We start from the raw sequence: 13804 nt of genomic DNA, 5'->3' as shown, positions 1-13804 counted from the left end.
TCAATGCCTCTCATTATCTTATACACCACTATCATGTCATTTCTCATCCTCCATTGCTCCAAGGAAAAAAAGCTGAGTTCACTCAACCTATTCTCATAAATCCATGCTCCCCAATCCAGGCAACATCCTTGTAAACCTCCTCTGCACCCTTTCTATGGTTTCCATATCCTTCCTATAGTGAAGCGACCAGAACTGAGCACAGTACTCCAAGTGGGATCTGACCAGGGTCCTATATAGCTGCAACATTACCTCTTGGCTCCTAAATTCAATCCTACGATTGATGAAGGCCAATGCACCGTATGCTTTCTTAAACACAGAGTCAACCTGCGCATCAGCCTTGAGTGTCCTATGGACTCGGACCCTAGAACAGATCCCTGAGGCACACCACTGGTGATCGGCCTCCATGCAGAATATGACCCGTCTACAACCAGTCTTTGCCTTCTGTGGGCAAGCCAGTTCTGGATCCACAAAGCAATTTCCCCTTGGATCCCATGCCTCCTTACTTTCTCAATAAGCCTTGCATGGAGTACCTTGTCAAATGCCTTACTGAAATCCATATACACTACATCTACTGCTCTACCATCATCAATGTGTTTAGCCACATCCTCAAAAAATTCAATCAGGCTCATAAGGCATGACCTGCCTTTCACAAAGCCATGCTGACTATTCCTAATCATATTATGCCTCTCCAAATGTTCATAAATCCTGCCCCTCAGGATCTTCTCCATCAACTTACCAACCACTGAAGTAAGGCTCGAGCCTACTAAGGGAAAGGTTATCTTAGATCGGGTGTTGTGTAATAACCCAGATCTTATTAGGGAGCTTATCATAAAGGAATCCTTTGGACATAATGTTCATAATATGATTGAATTCATACTGCAGTTTGAGAGGGAGAAGCATAAGTCACATGTATTAGTATCACAGTGGAATAAAGGGAATTACGGAGGCATGAGAAACAAGCTTGCCCAGGTGGATTGGAGGGGGATACTGGTGGGAATGACGGCAGAATAGAGGTGGCCGAAATTTTCAAGGCGCAGGATAGATATGTCCCACAGAAGAAGTTGCTCTCAAACTGCACGGCTAGGCAACCGTGGCTGACAAGGGTAGATAAGGACTGCATAAAAGCCAAGTAAAGGGCATATAAGGTAGCAAAAGTGAATGAGAAGTTAGATGTTTGGGAGGCTTTTAAAATTCAACAAAAGACATCTAAAAAAGCTATTAAGAAGGGAAAAGATGAATAGCCAATAGTATGAAGCAAGATACTAAGTTGTTTTCAGTAAGATAAAGAGTAAAAGGGAGGTGAGAGATGATATTGGACCACTGGAAAATGATGCTGGTGAGGTAGTAATGGGGGACAAAGAGATGGCAGATGAACTTTGCTTCATCTTTGTTTCAGTCTTTACTATGGAAGACACTCGCAGTGTGCCAGAGCTCTGTGAGTGTCAGGGAGTAGGAGTGAGTGCAATTGCTATTACAAAGGAAAAAGTGTGAGGCAAACTCAAAGATCTTAAGGTGGATAAGTCACCTGGACCAGGTAGACTACATCCCAGAGCTCAGAGAGGTTGTTGAAGAGAAAATGGATGCATTGGTCATGATCTTTCAAGAGTCACTTGATTTTGGCATGGTTCCAAAGGACTGGAAAATTGCAAATGTCACCACTCTTTAAGAAGGGAGGAAGACAAAAGAGGAACTTATAGGCCAGTTAGCCTCATTTTAGTGGGTGGGAAAGTGTTGGACTCCATTATTAAGAATGGGGTTTCGGGATACTTGGAGACTAATGATAAAATAAGTCAAAGTCAGCATGGTTTCTGTGAAGGGAAATCTTGCTTGACAAATCTGTTAGAATTCTTTGAGGAAATAACAAGCAGGATGGACAAAGGAGAGGCAATGGATGTCATTTTCTAGATTTTCAGAAGGCTTTTGATAAAATGCCTCGCAAGAGACTGCTTAACAAGATAAAATCCAATGGAGTTACAGGAAGTATACTGGCATGGATAGAGAAATGGCTGACAGGCAGGAGGCAGTAAGTGGGAATAAAGGGGGCCTTTTCTGGTTGGCTGCAAGTGGCTAGTGGTGTTCCTTGGGTCAGTATTGGGACCACTACTTTTCACATTGCTTGTCAATGATTTAGATAGTGGAATTGATGGCTTTGTAGCAAAGTTTATGGATGATGCGAAGGTGGGTTCAGCGTTGGGTAGTGCTGAGGAAGCAATGCGATTGCAGCAGGACTGAGACAAATTGGAAGAATGGACAAAAAGTGGCAGGTAAAATGGTATGATGCATTTTGGTAAAAGGAACAAGAGTGCAGACTATTACCTAAATGGGGAGAAAATTTAAACATCAGAGGTGCAAAGGGACTTGGGAGTCCTTGTGAATGTCACAGGATTCCCAGAAGATTAAATCACAGGTTGAGTCTGTGGTAAAGAAGACAAATGCAACATTGGCATTTATTTCTAGGGGAACAGAATACAGAAACAAGGAAATAATGATCAAAGGTTTCAAAGGTACATTTAATGTCAGAGAAATACAATATACATTCTGAAATTCTTTTTCTTCACAAACATCCACGAAAACAGAGGAGTGCCCCAAAGAATGAATGACAGCTAAATGTTAGAACCCCAAAGACTCCCTAGCTCCCCCCTCCCATGCATGAGCAGCAGCAGAGCAATGACCCCCACCAACCAGCAAAAAAGCATCGGTGCCTCCCACCCAGTTCTCAAGCGTGCAGCAAAGCATCAATAAAGACAGACTTTCAGTACCCCAAAGACTACTCGTTCACCCGGTAATTTGACATACCACAGGCTCTCTCTCTCTCTCTCCCTAATATGGGAAAAAGAGATGTCCCTGTTTCATGGCAAGAGGGGAGACATAACAAACAGCTCTGATTTACGATGTTAAAAGTCTGTTGCGTTGCTTCTTCCAAGCTCTGTGCCCAAAGAACTCGGGTCTTTGGGCACGCCAGCAGCCAGCCTTCTGCTTTTGATCTTCCGTCTCCCACGACACACCAATTTCCTGCAGTGGTACCGACTTCGATTCCACCCACCTCCAGAGCCATGAAATCCCGGAACCCTGAAGGCACACTAGTCTTCTAGGCCGCGTCCATGGCATATTGAATGGTGGCCAATCGTGAAACCTTGAGAGCGGGTCCTATTCCTGCAAAGAACCAAAGTCAGCGTTTAACTTCAGGTTAGGGTTTTCAAAAGAACATTGAAAGGGAAAAATAGAGATATTAAAGATAGAATTAGAGCAGTTTCCAAAGATGCAAGCGAAGGAGTTGCTATTAGGTGCCATTGTTCTCCTAAGCTCCTAATGATGAAGCTTTATAAGACAGTTGTCAGGCTGCACATGGGGGTACTGTCAACAGTTTTGGGCCCCTTATCTCAGAAGGGATGTATTGTCATTGGAGAGAGTCCAGAGGAGGTTCACGGGGATGATTCCAGGAATAAAGGGGTTAACTTATGAGGAGTGCTTGGCAGCTTTGGGCCTGTACTCAGTGGAATTTAGAAGAATGTGTGGGGATCTCATTGAAACCTACCAGATGTTGAAAGGACTAGATAAGGTGGATGTGGAGAGGGTGTTCCTTTTGGTGGGGCTATCCAGAACTGGACAGCACAGCTTCAAATCTGAGGGGCGCCCTTTTAGAGCAGAAGTAAGGAGAAATTTTTTTTTAGTCAAAGTATGGTGAATCTGTGGAATGCTCTGCCACAGACTGTGGTGGAGGCCAACTCTGTGGGTATATTTAAAGCGGAAGTTGATAGATTCCTGATTGGTCAGGGCATCAGGGATATGGTGAGAGGGCAGATCAATAGGGTTGAATGGGATCTGGGATCAGCCATCTCGAGATGCTGGAGAGGACTTGATGGGCTGAATGGCCTAATTCTGCTCCTATGTCTTGTGGTCTTATAATTTTAATAGTGCATCTGCAGAAGTTAGAGTACCTGACAAAGTGCTTAGAGGTGCTGGCATGCTTTCTTGATGATGGCATCAACATGCTGAGCCCAGGACAGGTAATCTGAGATGTTAACATACAGGAATTCAAAACTGGTTACTCTCTCCACTGATGAGACTGGTATATGGTGTCCTGCCTTGCCCATTCTGAAGTTAATGATTAGCTCCTTGGTATTATTGACATTACCCCTTAAACATCCTCCTTCTTCGTTTTGAATTGCTTCCGTTGCTTGCAAACTGGAATCGTGTAGCACCATGGTCCTAAAAACGTTGTCTCGTTTTTACTGTGTACTGTACCAGCAGTTATGGTGGAAATGACAATAAAAGGTGACGACTTGAATTGCTTATCATATGAAGAGCATTTGATGGCTATAGACTTGTATTCACTGTAATTCAGAAGAATGAGGGGTGACCTCATGGAAGCCTATTGAATGGTAAAAGGCCTCGATGGAGTGGATGTGGAGAGGATGTTTCCAATGGTGCAAGAGTCGAAGACTAGAATCAGAATCTGGTTTATTATCACCGGCATGTGTTGTGAAATTTGTTGAACCTAGCAGCAGCAGTTCAATGCAATACATAATATAGAGGAAGAAAATATAATAATAAATAAATCTGTTACAGTATATGTATATTGAATAGATTAAAAATTGTGCAAAAGCAGAAATAATACATATTAAAAAAAGTAGGTTAGGTCCTCAGAGATCTTGACACCTAGGAAACTGCTCACTCTCTCCACTTCTGATCCCTCTATGAGGATTGATATGTGTTCCTTGTCTTACCCATCCTGAAGTCCCAGCCAGCTCTTTCGTCTTACTGACATTGAGTGCTAGGTTGTTACTGCGACAACACTCCACTAGTTGGCATATCTCGTTCCTGTACACACTCTCATCTCCTTCTGAGATTGTATCATCAGAAAATTTTTAGATGGTATTTGGGCTGTGCCTAGCCACGCAGTCATAGGCATAGAGAAAGTAGAGCAGTGGGCTAAGCACACACCCTAGAAGTGTATCAGTGTTGATCGTCAGCAAAATATTATTACCAATCTGCACAGATTGTGGTCTTCTGGTTAAGAAGTCGAGGATCCAATTGCAGAGGGAGGTACAGAGGCCCAGATTCTGTAACTTTTCAATCAGGATTATGGGAATGATGATGTCAAATGCTGAACTATAGTCGATGAACAGCATCCTGATGTAGGTGTTTGTAGAGGACACAGCCTCAGAATAGAAGTGCGTCCTTTTAAAATGGATATGAAGAAGAGTTTTCTTTAGCCAGAGAGTGGTGAATCTGTGGTATTGTTTACCACAGGCAGCTGTGGAGGCCACATCTTTAAGGCAGAGGTTGATATATTCTTGATTGGTCGCATCATGAAAGGATAAGGAGAGAAGGCAGAAGATTGGGGCTGAGGGGAAAATTGGATCAACCATGATGAAATGGTGGAGCAGACTTGATGGGCCAAATGGCCTAATTCAGCTCCTATATTTTAGTCTTATTTTCCTTTTTGTAGATGACTAAAATGTTGGACCTATTGGAAGACTTCCTGGACTATGAGGGATACAAGTATGAAAGGATTGATGGGAGTGTCACTGGTGGAATGAGACAGGAAGCCATTGATCGATTCAATGGTAAGTGCTATAGGAGCCAATTGTTTTTGAGATAGAAAATCTGTCTTTTACCTGTTCTGATTTCTCTAACGTTTGCTCTGATTCTCCATTCTCAGCACCGGGTGCTGTTCAGTTTTGCTTCTTGCTGTCGACCAGAGCCGGGGGTCTTGGCATTAACTTGGCCACGGCAGACACAGTTATCATTTTCGACTCGGACTGGAATCCCCACAATGATATCCAGGTACAGAATGGGAGATGGTATTGTGGTGGTATTATTTTAGTACAGCTCAATCATAGTAATGCCTGGTAAGGTGTACAAGTCTTGTCAGTGAAAATACGGATCATTAGCCAGATTGAATTTATAAGACAGCTCTTAATAATCAGCAATATTCAGATATTTTGCAAGCCATATTATGAAGAAGAGCATACTGCTTCATTTTGAGTTCTGAAGGAGCTACTTGGCTCAGGGTTTCATTAGAGCTTACTCCACATGAGGACTCAAGATAATTGAGTTCTAGAGATGAGGTCAAAACAATTGTTCTGGGCGTAGTTTAATGACGACCATGTCAAGAAGACAAGAGAGACTGTAGGTGCTATAATGCTACCTGTTCAGAGTTTTGATCAAAACATAGGTTGTTCCTTTCCTCTTGCAGTAGCTGCTCAATTAGCTGAGTTCCTCCAGTAGATCGTTGCTGTGTTGTCAAGGAACCTAGCAATATCTGAAATAGTAGGACTTAGGGTGGGGGGGGGGGAATACTCTCCATCAGCTGGTTGTCGAAGGTCCATTATCTTGGCCCATGGACATTACTGTAGGGTTTCCCCACCAGTGTCTTCAACCCAACCTTTTCAAACTCTATTGTAAACCCCTATATAGGGACTTTTCCTCATTGTGTGTTGTTACTATTGAGGCTGGTGAATCTCTGGAATTTTCCACCCTGTAATTTTCTAAAGGATAGCCCATATTTAAAGAGGCCTTGTAAATGACAATGGGTTCCACACCCACCTGAAGCACATTTTTAGCCTTTGGGCCTGCAGTTTGAGAATCAACCTTCCACCCTACCATCAAGCCAATTGTGTAGCCAGTTCTCCCTGTATTCCATGCGATCTAATCTTGCATAGCTGCATATCACAGGGAACCTTATCAAAGGCCTCACTGAAGTCCAGTAGACATGTTCTCTCGTACACAAAGCCATGCGGAATACCCTTAACAAACCCTTGTCTTTTCAGACGTTCATGTGTCTTATCCCTCAGAATCCTCTCTAGTAACTAGCCTACCATATGTTAGACTGCTATTTTATAGATCCCAGATTTTGCCATCTTTCTTAAGCAAAGGGACTACCATCCAGACTACTGGCTAATGATGATGCAGATACCTCAAACAGTCTCCTCCAATTGGTTCTTTTGTCTCCCTAAGTTTTATTAGATAAACCTGGTCAGTCACAGCTTTATTGGAAACCTGATATAGGAACTTTTCCTTATTGTGGATTGTTATTGCAGAGGATAGTAAATCTCTGGAGTTCTGTATCCTGGAGATTTGTGAAACATAGCTCATGATTAAGGAGGAAGTAAATATTTGAACATTAAGGGAATTGAGGAACTAACACAGAAGAGAAGTTGAGGCCCGGGACTGATTTAGCCACTGACTTACTGGATAACAAGGCAGATTTGTAGGATTGGGTTGAGTTGAACTTTTTGTCATTTGCACAAGTACCTTGCACACAGGCACAGTTAAAAGCTTGCTTTGCAGTAGCATCATAGACATATAGGACCATAGAAAGCATCATTCACAAGAAAACTTGTTAACTATACAGTTTATACAAAAAATATTAATTACAACAAAAAGTGCCCATTTTACTGCTGAGTGATCAGAGTGATTCATAGTATTGTTAAACTGTAGTGGTAATCGGGGTTCTTGCTGGTTGGAGAAGTGAGTGAAAGGAAGTAGCTGTTCTTGAACCTAGTAGTGTTGGACTTCAGGCTTCTCTACCTCTTGCTGATGATAGCTGTGAGAATATGGCATGGCTGACTGATCTTTAGATACTGCCTTCCTGAGGTAGCATCTCCTGTAGATTCTACTGATGGTGGGGAATGATGTGCCTGTGATGTCTTGGGCAGAGTCCACTCCATTATACTCATGTTCTTGTATTCTTAAGCTTAGTTGTGTTGGAAACCGCAGATACAGTGAAATAAAAACTGAAAATTCTGGAAGAACTCAAAGCCAGAAACAGCAGAGAAATGGGTTTGTTAGACAACAAGTTTACACTGATCCATCAAGTACCCTTCTACCAGTACTTACCAGCACTTGGTCTGTTGCCTGTTCGTCTGGCAATGCAAATGCTCATCCACATACTTCAACATTGTAAGAGTACTCACTTCCGTTACCATCTCAAGCCAGGCATTTCAGATTGTATCCACTCGCTGAGTGGGAAAAAGATCTTCCTCTGATCTTTCTAAACCTCTTGCTTCTCTCCTTAAACCTATACCTTAAGACTTCCATAAGTGGCCACGCTTTCGATTGATTGCCTTATCTATGCCCTCGTAATTTGCATACCTCTAGCCAGTGCACCTCCCTCCCCCCAAGTCACCGCAACTCCCCCCAAGTCACCGCAACTCTCCATGGGTAACGAAGGTTGGTATCCTGTGTAGATTCTTCACTACCTAATCTGCCTATGCTGCCATCTTTAGGATCCTTTGACTTGTACTCTTGTTCCTTAGGACATACCTTTCGCTGTGCAATCCAAACATAATTAGATCACCAAAAAATGCATTACCTTGCAATTTTCGGGATTAAATTCCATCTGACTTTGCTTGCTCAACTCTGACCTGGTGAATATTGTTGGCAGCCTAACACTGTCCACCTCACTATTAACAAATGAGTATGTAGGGCAAGATTGGAGTTTGTGTTTTATGTCAATGAATTTTTATCCTTCTCTACCTTGCCCTTTTGTCCCTATCTGGCTGCCCTCTCTCAAAGTCAGGACTGAGGGATTTTTGTTTAGGATTAAGGAAATGGAGCAAAGCTATAAAAATGTACAACTCAAGAAAGTAGGAATGCAAAATTGAGAGCTTTGCGGCCTCCTAATGACTAATTTTAAAGGCTGCTGTCAACCTGCCGCGCATTCCTCTGGCCCCTGAATTTGCTGCTGTTTGTTCTTCAGGCCTTCAGCAGAGCTCACCGCATTGGCCAGGCAAACAAAGTGATGATCTATCGCTTTGTCACTCGAGCTTCTGTGGAGGAGAGAATAACGCAAGTGGCCAAGAGGAAGATGATGCTCACTCATCTGGTGGTGCGCCCTGGCCTTGGCTCCAAGACTGGGAGCATGAGCAAGCAGGAGCTGGATGATATACTCAAGTTTGGCACAGAGGAGCTCTTTAAAGGAGACATTGAAGGTAAGTTACCAAAGGAAAATTGACTATTAGTCAAAGAAGTGGAAATGGCCAGTGGGAAAGGGAGTAGCTGTTCTGCCCCTGAAGAAATTGCTGATTTTCACAGGAATATAATTTGCAAACAATCATTGTATCAATTTTGTGTAGTGTATTTGAAGCATGTATGGTTTCCGTATCACATAGAGAGAACCTGCATGAAAATGTTGTGGGGAGGGCAGTGAATTCCAAAGTTAGTGTAATTTAGAAAATGTTGAAAGGGACTAAAAGCTGCCTGAGGGTTTGCAATTGCAATCTGAAATTAAGTTAAACATAAGAAAATTCTTTCTACTTGTGAGAAAATTCAAGACGATTCAAGATATAAGTTGTTGCTAATGTATCCGGTAGACCAGCGGTCCCCAACCACTGGGCCGTGAACCAGTACCGGGCCGCAAGGCATGCGCTTCTGGGCCGCGAGGAAACGATATGATTTGGTGATATGAGTCAACTGCACCTTTCCTCATTCCCTGTCACGCCCACTGTTGAGCTCGAACGCACGCGAGGTCATTACGCATGCGTCATCCATGTCAGCGCGGGAAGGAGATCAACTCCTTGAGCTTGCAAATGACGGCGGGCTGAAAGGTATGTTTGACATAACATCTCTGCCAGCATTCCAGATCAAAGTCAAGGCTAAATATCCTGAGATAGCCACAGAAGCACTGAAAACGTTGCTTCCATTTCCAACATACCTCTGCAATGAATGCAACGAAAACTAAATTGCGGAATAGACTGGACATAAGGAGCCCATTCCAGTATTGCTGTCTCCCATCACCCCTCGATACGACCGTCTTGTTGCAGGAAAACAAGTATTCAGCCCAGGGCTCCCACTGATTCAGTGATATTGGTACATTGCAATGATTTTGTATGTTCATACGAGGAAAATATGCGCTGTGTTTAATATCCAAACGTTACTTAAAATGTTATGATGCTATTGACTTATAAGTGACTTATATAACCATATAACAATTACAGCATGGAAACAGGCCATCTCTGCCCTTCTAGTCCGTGCTGACCTCTACTCTCACCTTGTCCCACCGACCTGCACTCAGCCCATAACCCTCCATTCCTTTCCTGTCCTTATAGCTGTCCAGTTTAACTTTAAATGATAATATTGAACCTGCCTCTACCACTGCTACTGGAAGTCGTTCAACACTTATTTCAAGCTCCCCTGTCCTCCCCTGATAATTGACTTATCGGTATATTCACGCGAGGAAAATATGCACTGTGTTGTTTAATATTAAATTCGTCAGATAAACCCTTTTAGAAACGACATTTGGTGTATTAGCCACTTATCACCTATATTCTGGTTGTGATTAACAGCCCCCCCCCCACCCCAAACAGAATCGCCAAAAACGATTTGCAGGGAAAAAAAATCGGCATGTGCACGTATGCGCACTGGTGTCCGCGCAAGGCTTCATGGTCATTGTAGTCTTTCTCGGGGTAAACACAACGTATTTGACTGCTACTCTTGTCCGTTGGCAACCATCCCCATCCCCCCCCCCCGATTAGCCGGTCCACAGTGCAAAAAAGGTTGGGGATCCCTGCGGTAGACAATTTGAAGAAACATTTTTTTATCCAGGGAATAATGAAGTGATTTGAGATGAGTAGTACTATTACATATAAGTGAAGTGACAAGTGAGAGGGAAGAAAGAATTTACAGTGATCCCCTGTGGGGTTAGAAAACTTTGTGGTGACGAGCCTTATTTAGAGTGTGGAACAGTCACTGGCCATTTGGATCCAGTGATCTGTTTTCATGTGGTAAAAGTCTGTGTAACTCACTCAGCAAAGTAGTAGAAACATAAAGGATTGGAGGTAATGGTGAGTTACTTTAAGGTTATTCAAACTATTGAATTTTCCCTTTGGATAACCCATAAGCACAGAAAATTTACAAGGGTTTGCCAGATCTGGAGGACCTGAGTTATAAGGAAAGATTGACTAGGTTAGGACTGTGTTCCTTAGAATATAGAAGATTGAGAGGTAATGTCAACGTTTAAGAGAAGCTTGTATAGGTACATGGATGGCAGGGGTATGGAGGGCTATGGTCCCAGAGCAGGTCAATGGCAGTAGGCAGTTTAAATGGTTCAGTATGGACTAGATGGGCCAAAGGGCCTGTTTCAGTGATGTACTTTGCTATGACTCTAGACCAATAGTCCAAGTGTCCTGGTAGTACTTCAGTAATTTGACTACTGTATGATGTAGTTCATGTACGTCTTGATAAAAAGGAACCTTTGAGTCATCTGTACCCTCATAAACTATATCCACATTACCCCATGAGCCTCGCTGCTCTGTGTGTGTATGATAAGGTTTGTAGTTCCTACCTTTTCTTTCCAATATGTTTTCAGGTGATAACCGAGACGAGGACAGTAGTGTCATTCATTATGATGGGGCTGCCATTGACCGATTGCTGGATAGGAACCAAGATGCTACCGACGACACCGATATCCAAAGCATGAATGAGTACCTGACCTCCTTCAAGGTGGCTCAGTATGTTGTCCGTGAGGAGGACAAGGTAAGAGTGGCTAATGGAATAAGGAGTGATAATTCAGAAATTACATGGGAAATTTTAAATCTAAAATTACATATTTCTGACTATATTAGTGGTGTCAGCAGTACTGCTTCATGGTCGAGTTTGTAATACTCTGACATTCTGGCTCATAATTTCTCTTGCCTTGTCTCTTCCCAGCGCATGGGATATTTGTACCCAGCCCCCTGAATTTTAGGTACAGATTAACATGAATTCACAGGACAAAGTAGGAGACTGTTCTGCCAAGCAGTCTGCATGAGTTGGTCATTCTTCTTTCCTTCACCTCACCCTTTCATAACTATACTTTTCCTTGTTTGAAGCTCTTCACTGTAGTACATATGCTGTGAGGAAGAGGACAGCTAACATTTCAGGTTGGGATACTTCATTAGATCAGTTTAGGTTTTGATTTCTAGCAAAGGTTTTTTTATTTTTATAGTTCATATTTATGTAAGTTAGGGTCTTAAATTAGTCTAAATTGGTCTATACTCAAAAGTTCTGCTGGTGGCTGGGAAATCTGCACTGTTTGGTTGTGCCAGTGGACACCTTAGTTTCTCTTGGTTTCTTACTTTACCTGCAGCAGAAGAATGTATTTGAGTTTTCACTGTGGAATCTGGTGCTGGATACTTACCTTTCACGTGTCAGACTGAGGACAGATTTGACCATAATTCTGTGCAATATCTGCCCCACCATCTCTGGTTTTTCAATTCTTAAAACAAAATGCCTTGTGCCATTTCCAGTTTATTGAAATCTTGTTAATCTCATGCAACCTCTTTTGCTTCCTGGGTCTCTTAGTTCTACTGACCCACTTAAATTCTCAATTCACATGCTTTCCTATTTTTCCCGCCAAAATGTATTGTTTATGTTGAGATTAATTTGTCACGTACATGCTCTTTCCAAGAGTCAAATGTTAGAGGCCCTCTTAAGTCTGTTTACAGGCAGCTCCTACATTATGAAAGAGGGGCTCCATTTTCAGAACAGTCCATTTTGTGATCTTCCATAAAACAAAACCACATCACCTGCACATGCGCCAAGCAATGTGAGCTGGAAATTAAAAATTGCCACACAAAATTCCCGTGAGATGAGTTTTCTTCCATGACTCAGATTTTTGAGTAGTGATTAGTGAGTTCTGCAAGGACTGATTTCTGTTACCTGAATGTCCTTAACATGGCATTCACCTATTCAAGTTGTTCCCATGCTTTTGATTGCTGATCTTTGGTGCATTATTACTATGGAGACTATTTCTGTGTGCCTGCAGGAAGAGGAGATTGAGAGAGAAATTATCAAACAAGAAGAGAATGTCGATCCTGATTACTGGGAAAAGTTGCTGCGTCACCACTATGAGCAGCAACAAGAGGACTTGGCACGGAACCTGGGCAAGGGCAAGCGGGTCCGCAAGCAGGTCAACTACAATGATGCTGCCCAAGAGGATCAAGGTAATCAGTGCTGTGGTTTGATTTTACCATCCAGTGGCTTCTCTGTATAGAACATCATTTGAAGGGAGTCCTGAGACTAGTTGGTTAGAAGTTAAGAATCCTTATCTGCATATATATAGCTCTGACTGGAAGCTATGGCTGAAATCATTTGTAAACTACAGTCCTGTTGCCATTCATATATGGCAATTTTATAACCTATGAGGAGCTTACCATTTGGCCATTGGTGCCTGTCCCTTACTGACTGCTTCATGGTCACATTTTTCTTAATTTTTTAAAACATTTTTCTTTATCCTTTATAAATCCACTTCTGATTATATTCTCTTTGGGCATTTTGTACTCATTATTTTCCCCATCTCTTCGCTCCTTTGCTGTTGATCTTAAATAAACATTCAGTACTTTGAGATACAGCAGGTACCTAATAACATGACCACTGAGTGTATATCACCAACTAGTTGATCCCCATTCATTTTTACCAACAGCCGTATGGGATGATTGTTCTAATGTACAAAATCCCAGTTTCTCGAATCTTTTCTCATAACAAAAGCTGTAGGATCATTCTTTTTGTAAAGAACCTTATCATAAAAGAGGTTGAGAGGACAACCTGCTCTCTGTAATTTTATTTAACATTGTGATGGATATTTCCATGGTTAGGGATGGGTCCAGTTTTCATACCAATGCAGATGGTATGTTTTGCACCAATTTGACCTTTGTAAGGGCATGTCTTAAAAACCTTGATGCTAGAAAATGTTAGTAAGAAAATGGGTCTCAATTGAACTGCAGGGTTCTATATCGTTAGTAAAAACAAGATGTTCATTTGATGTTGCAGTGTTCTGCAAACTTGGCAATTGCCACTCTTGGGACAGTACATAATACAC

At 42.3% G+C, this 13804-nt stretch overlaps 1 protein-coding gene across 4 annotated transcripts in view; it reads left to right on the top strand.

Moving 5' to 3' along the window:
* chd3 (chromodomain helicase DNA binding protein 3) overlaps window positions 1-13804 on the top strand; it is a 124078-nt gene that overhangs the window by 59289 nt on the left and 50985 nt on the right. For all 4 annotated transcript variants that reach the window (XM_063048877.1, XM_063048876.1, XM_063048875.1 and 1 more), the window contains exons 21-25: window positions 5453-5570; window positions 5666-5790; window positions 8708-8939; window positions 11315-11481; window positions 12752-12929. In XM_063048877.1, coding sequence (XP_062904947.1) covers window positions 5453-5570; window positions 5666-5790; window positions 8708-8939; window positions 11315-11481; window positions 12752-12929 — 820 coding nt within the window. The remainder of the gene's footprint in view (window positions 1-5452; window positions 5571-5665; window positions 5791-8707; window positions 8940-11314; window positions 11482-12751; window positions 12930-13804) is intronic.

This window comes from Mobula hypostoma, chromosome 5, assembly GCF_963921235.1.
Source record: "Mobula hypostoma chromosome 5, sMobHyp1.1, whole genome shotgun sequence".
Lineage (NCBI taxonomy): Eukaryota > Metazoa > Chordata > Chondrichthyes > Myliobatiformes > Myliobatidae > Mobula > Mobula hypostoma.
Note: the sequence above shows the minus strand (reverse complement) of the source record. Positions and strands in the feature narration are given on the sequence as shown.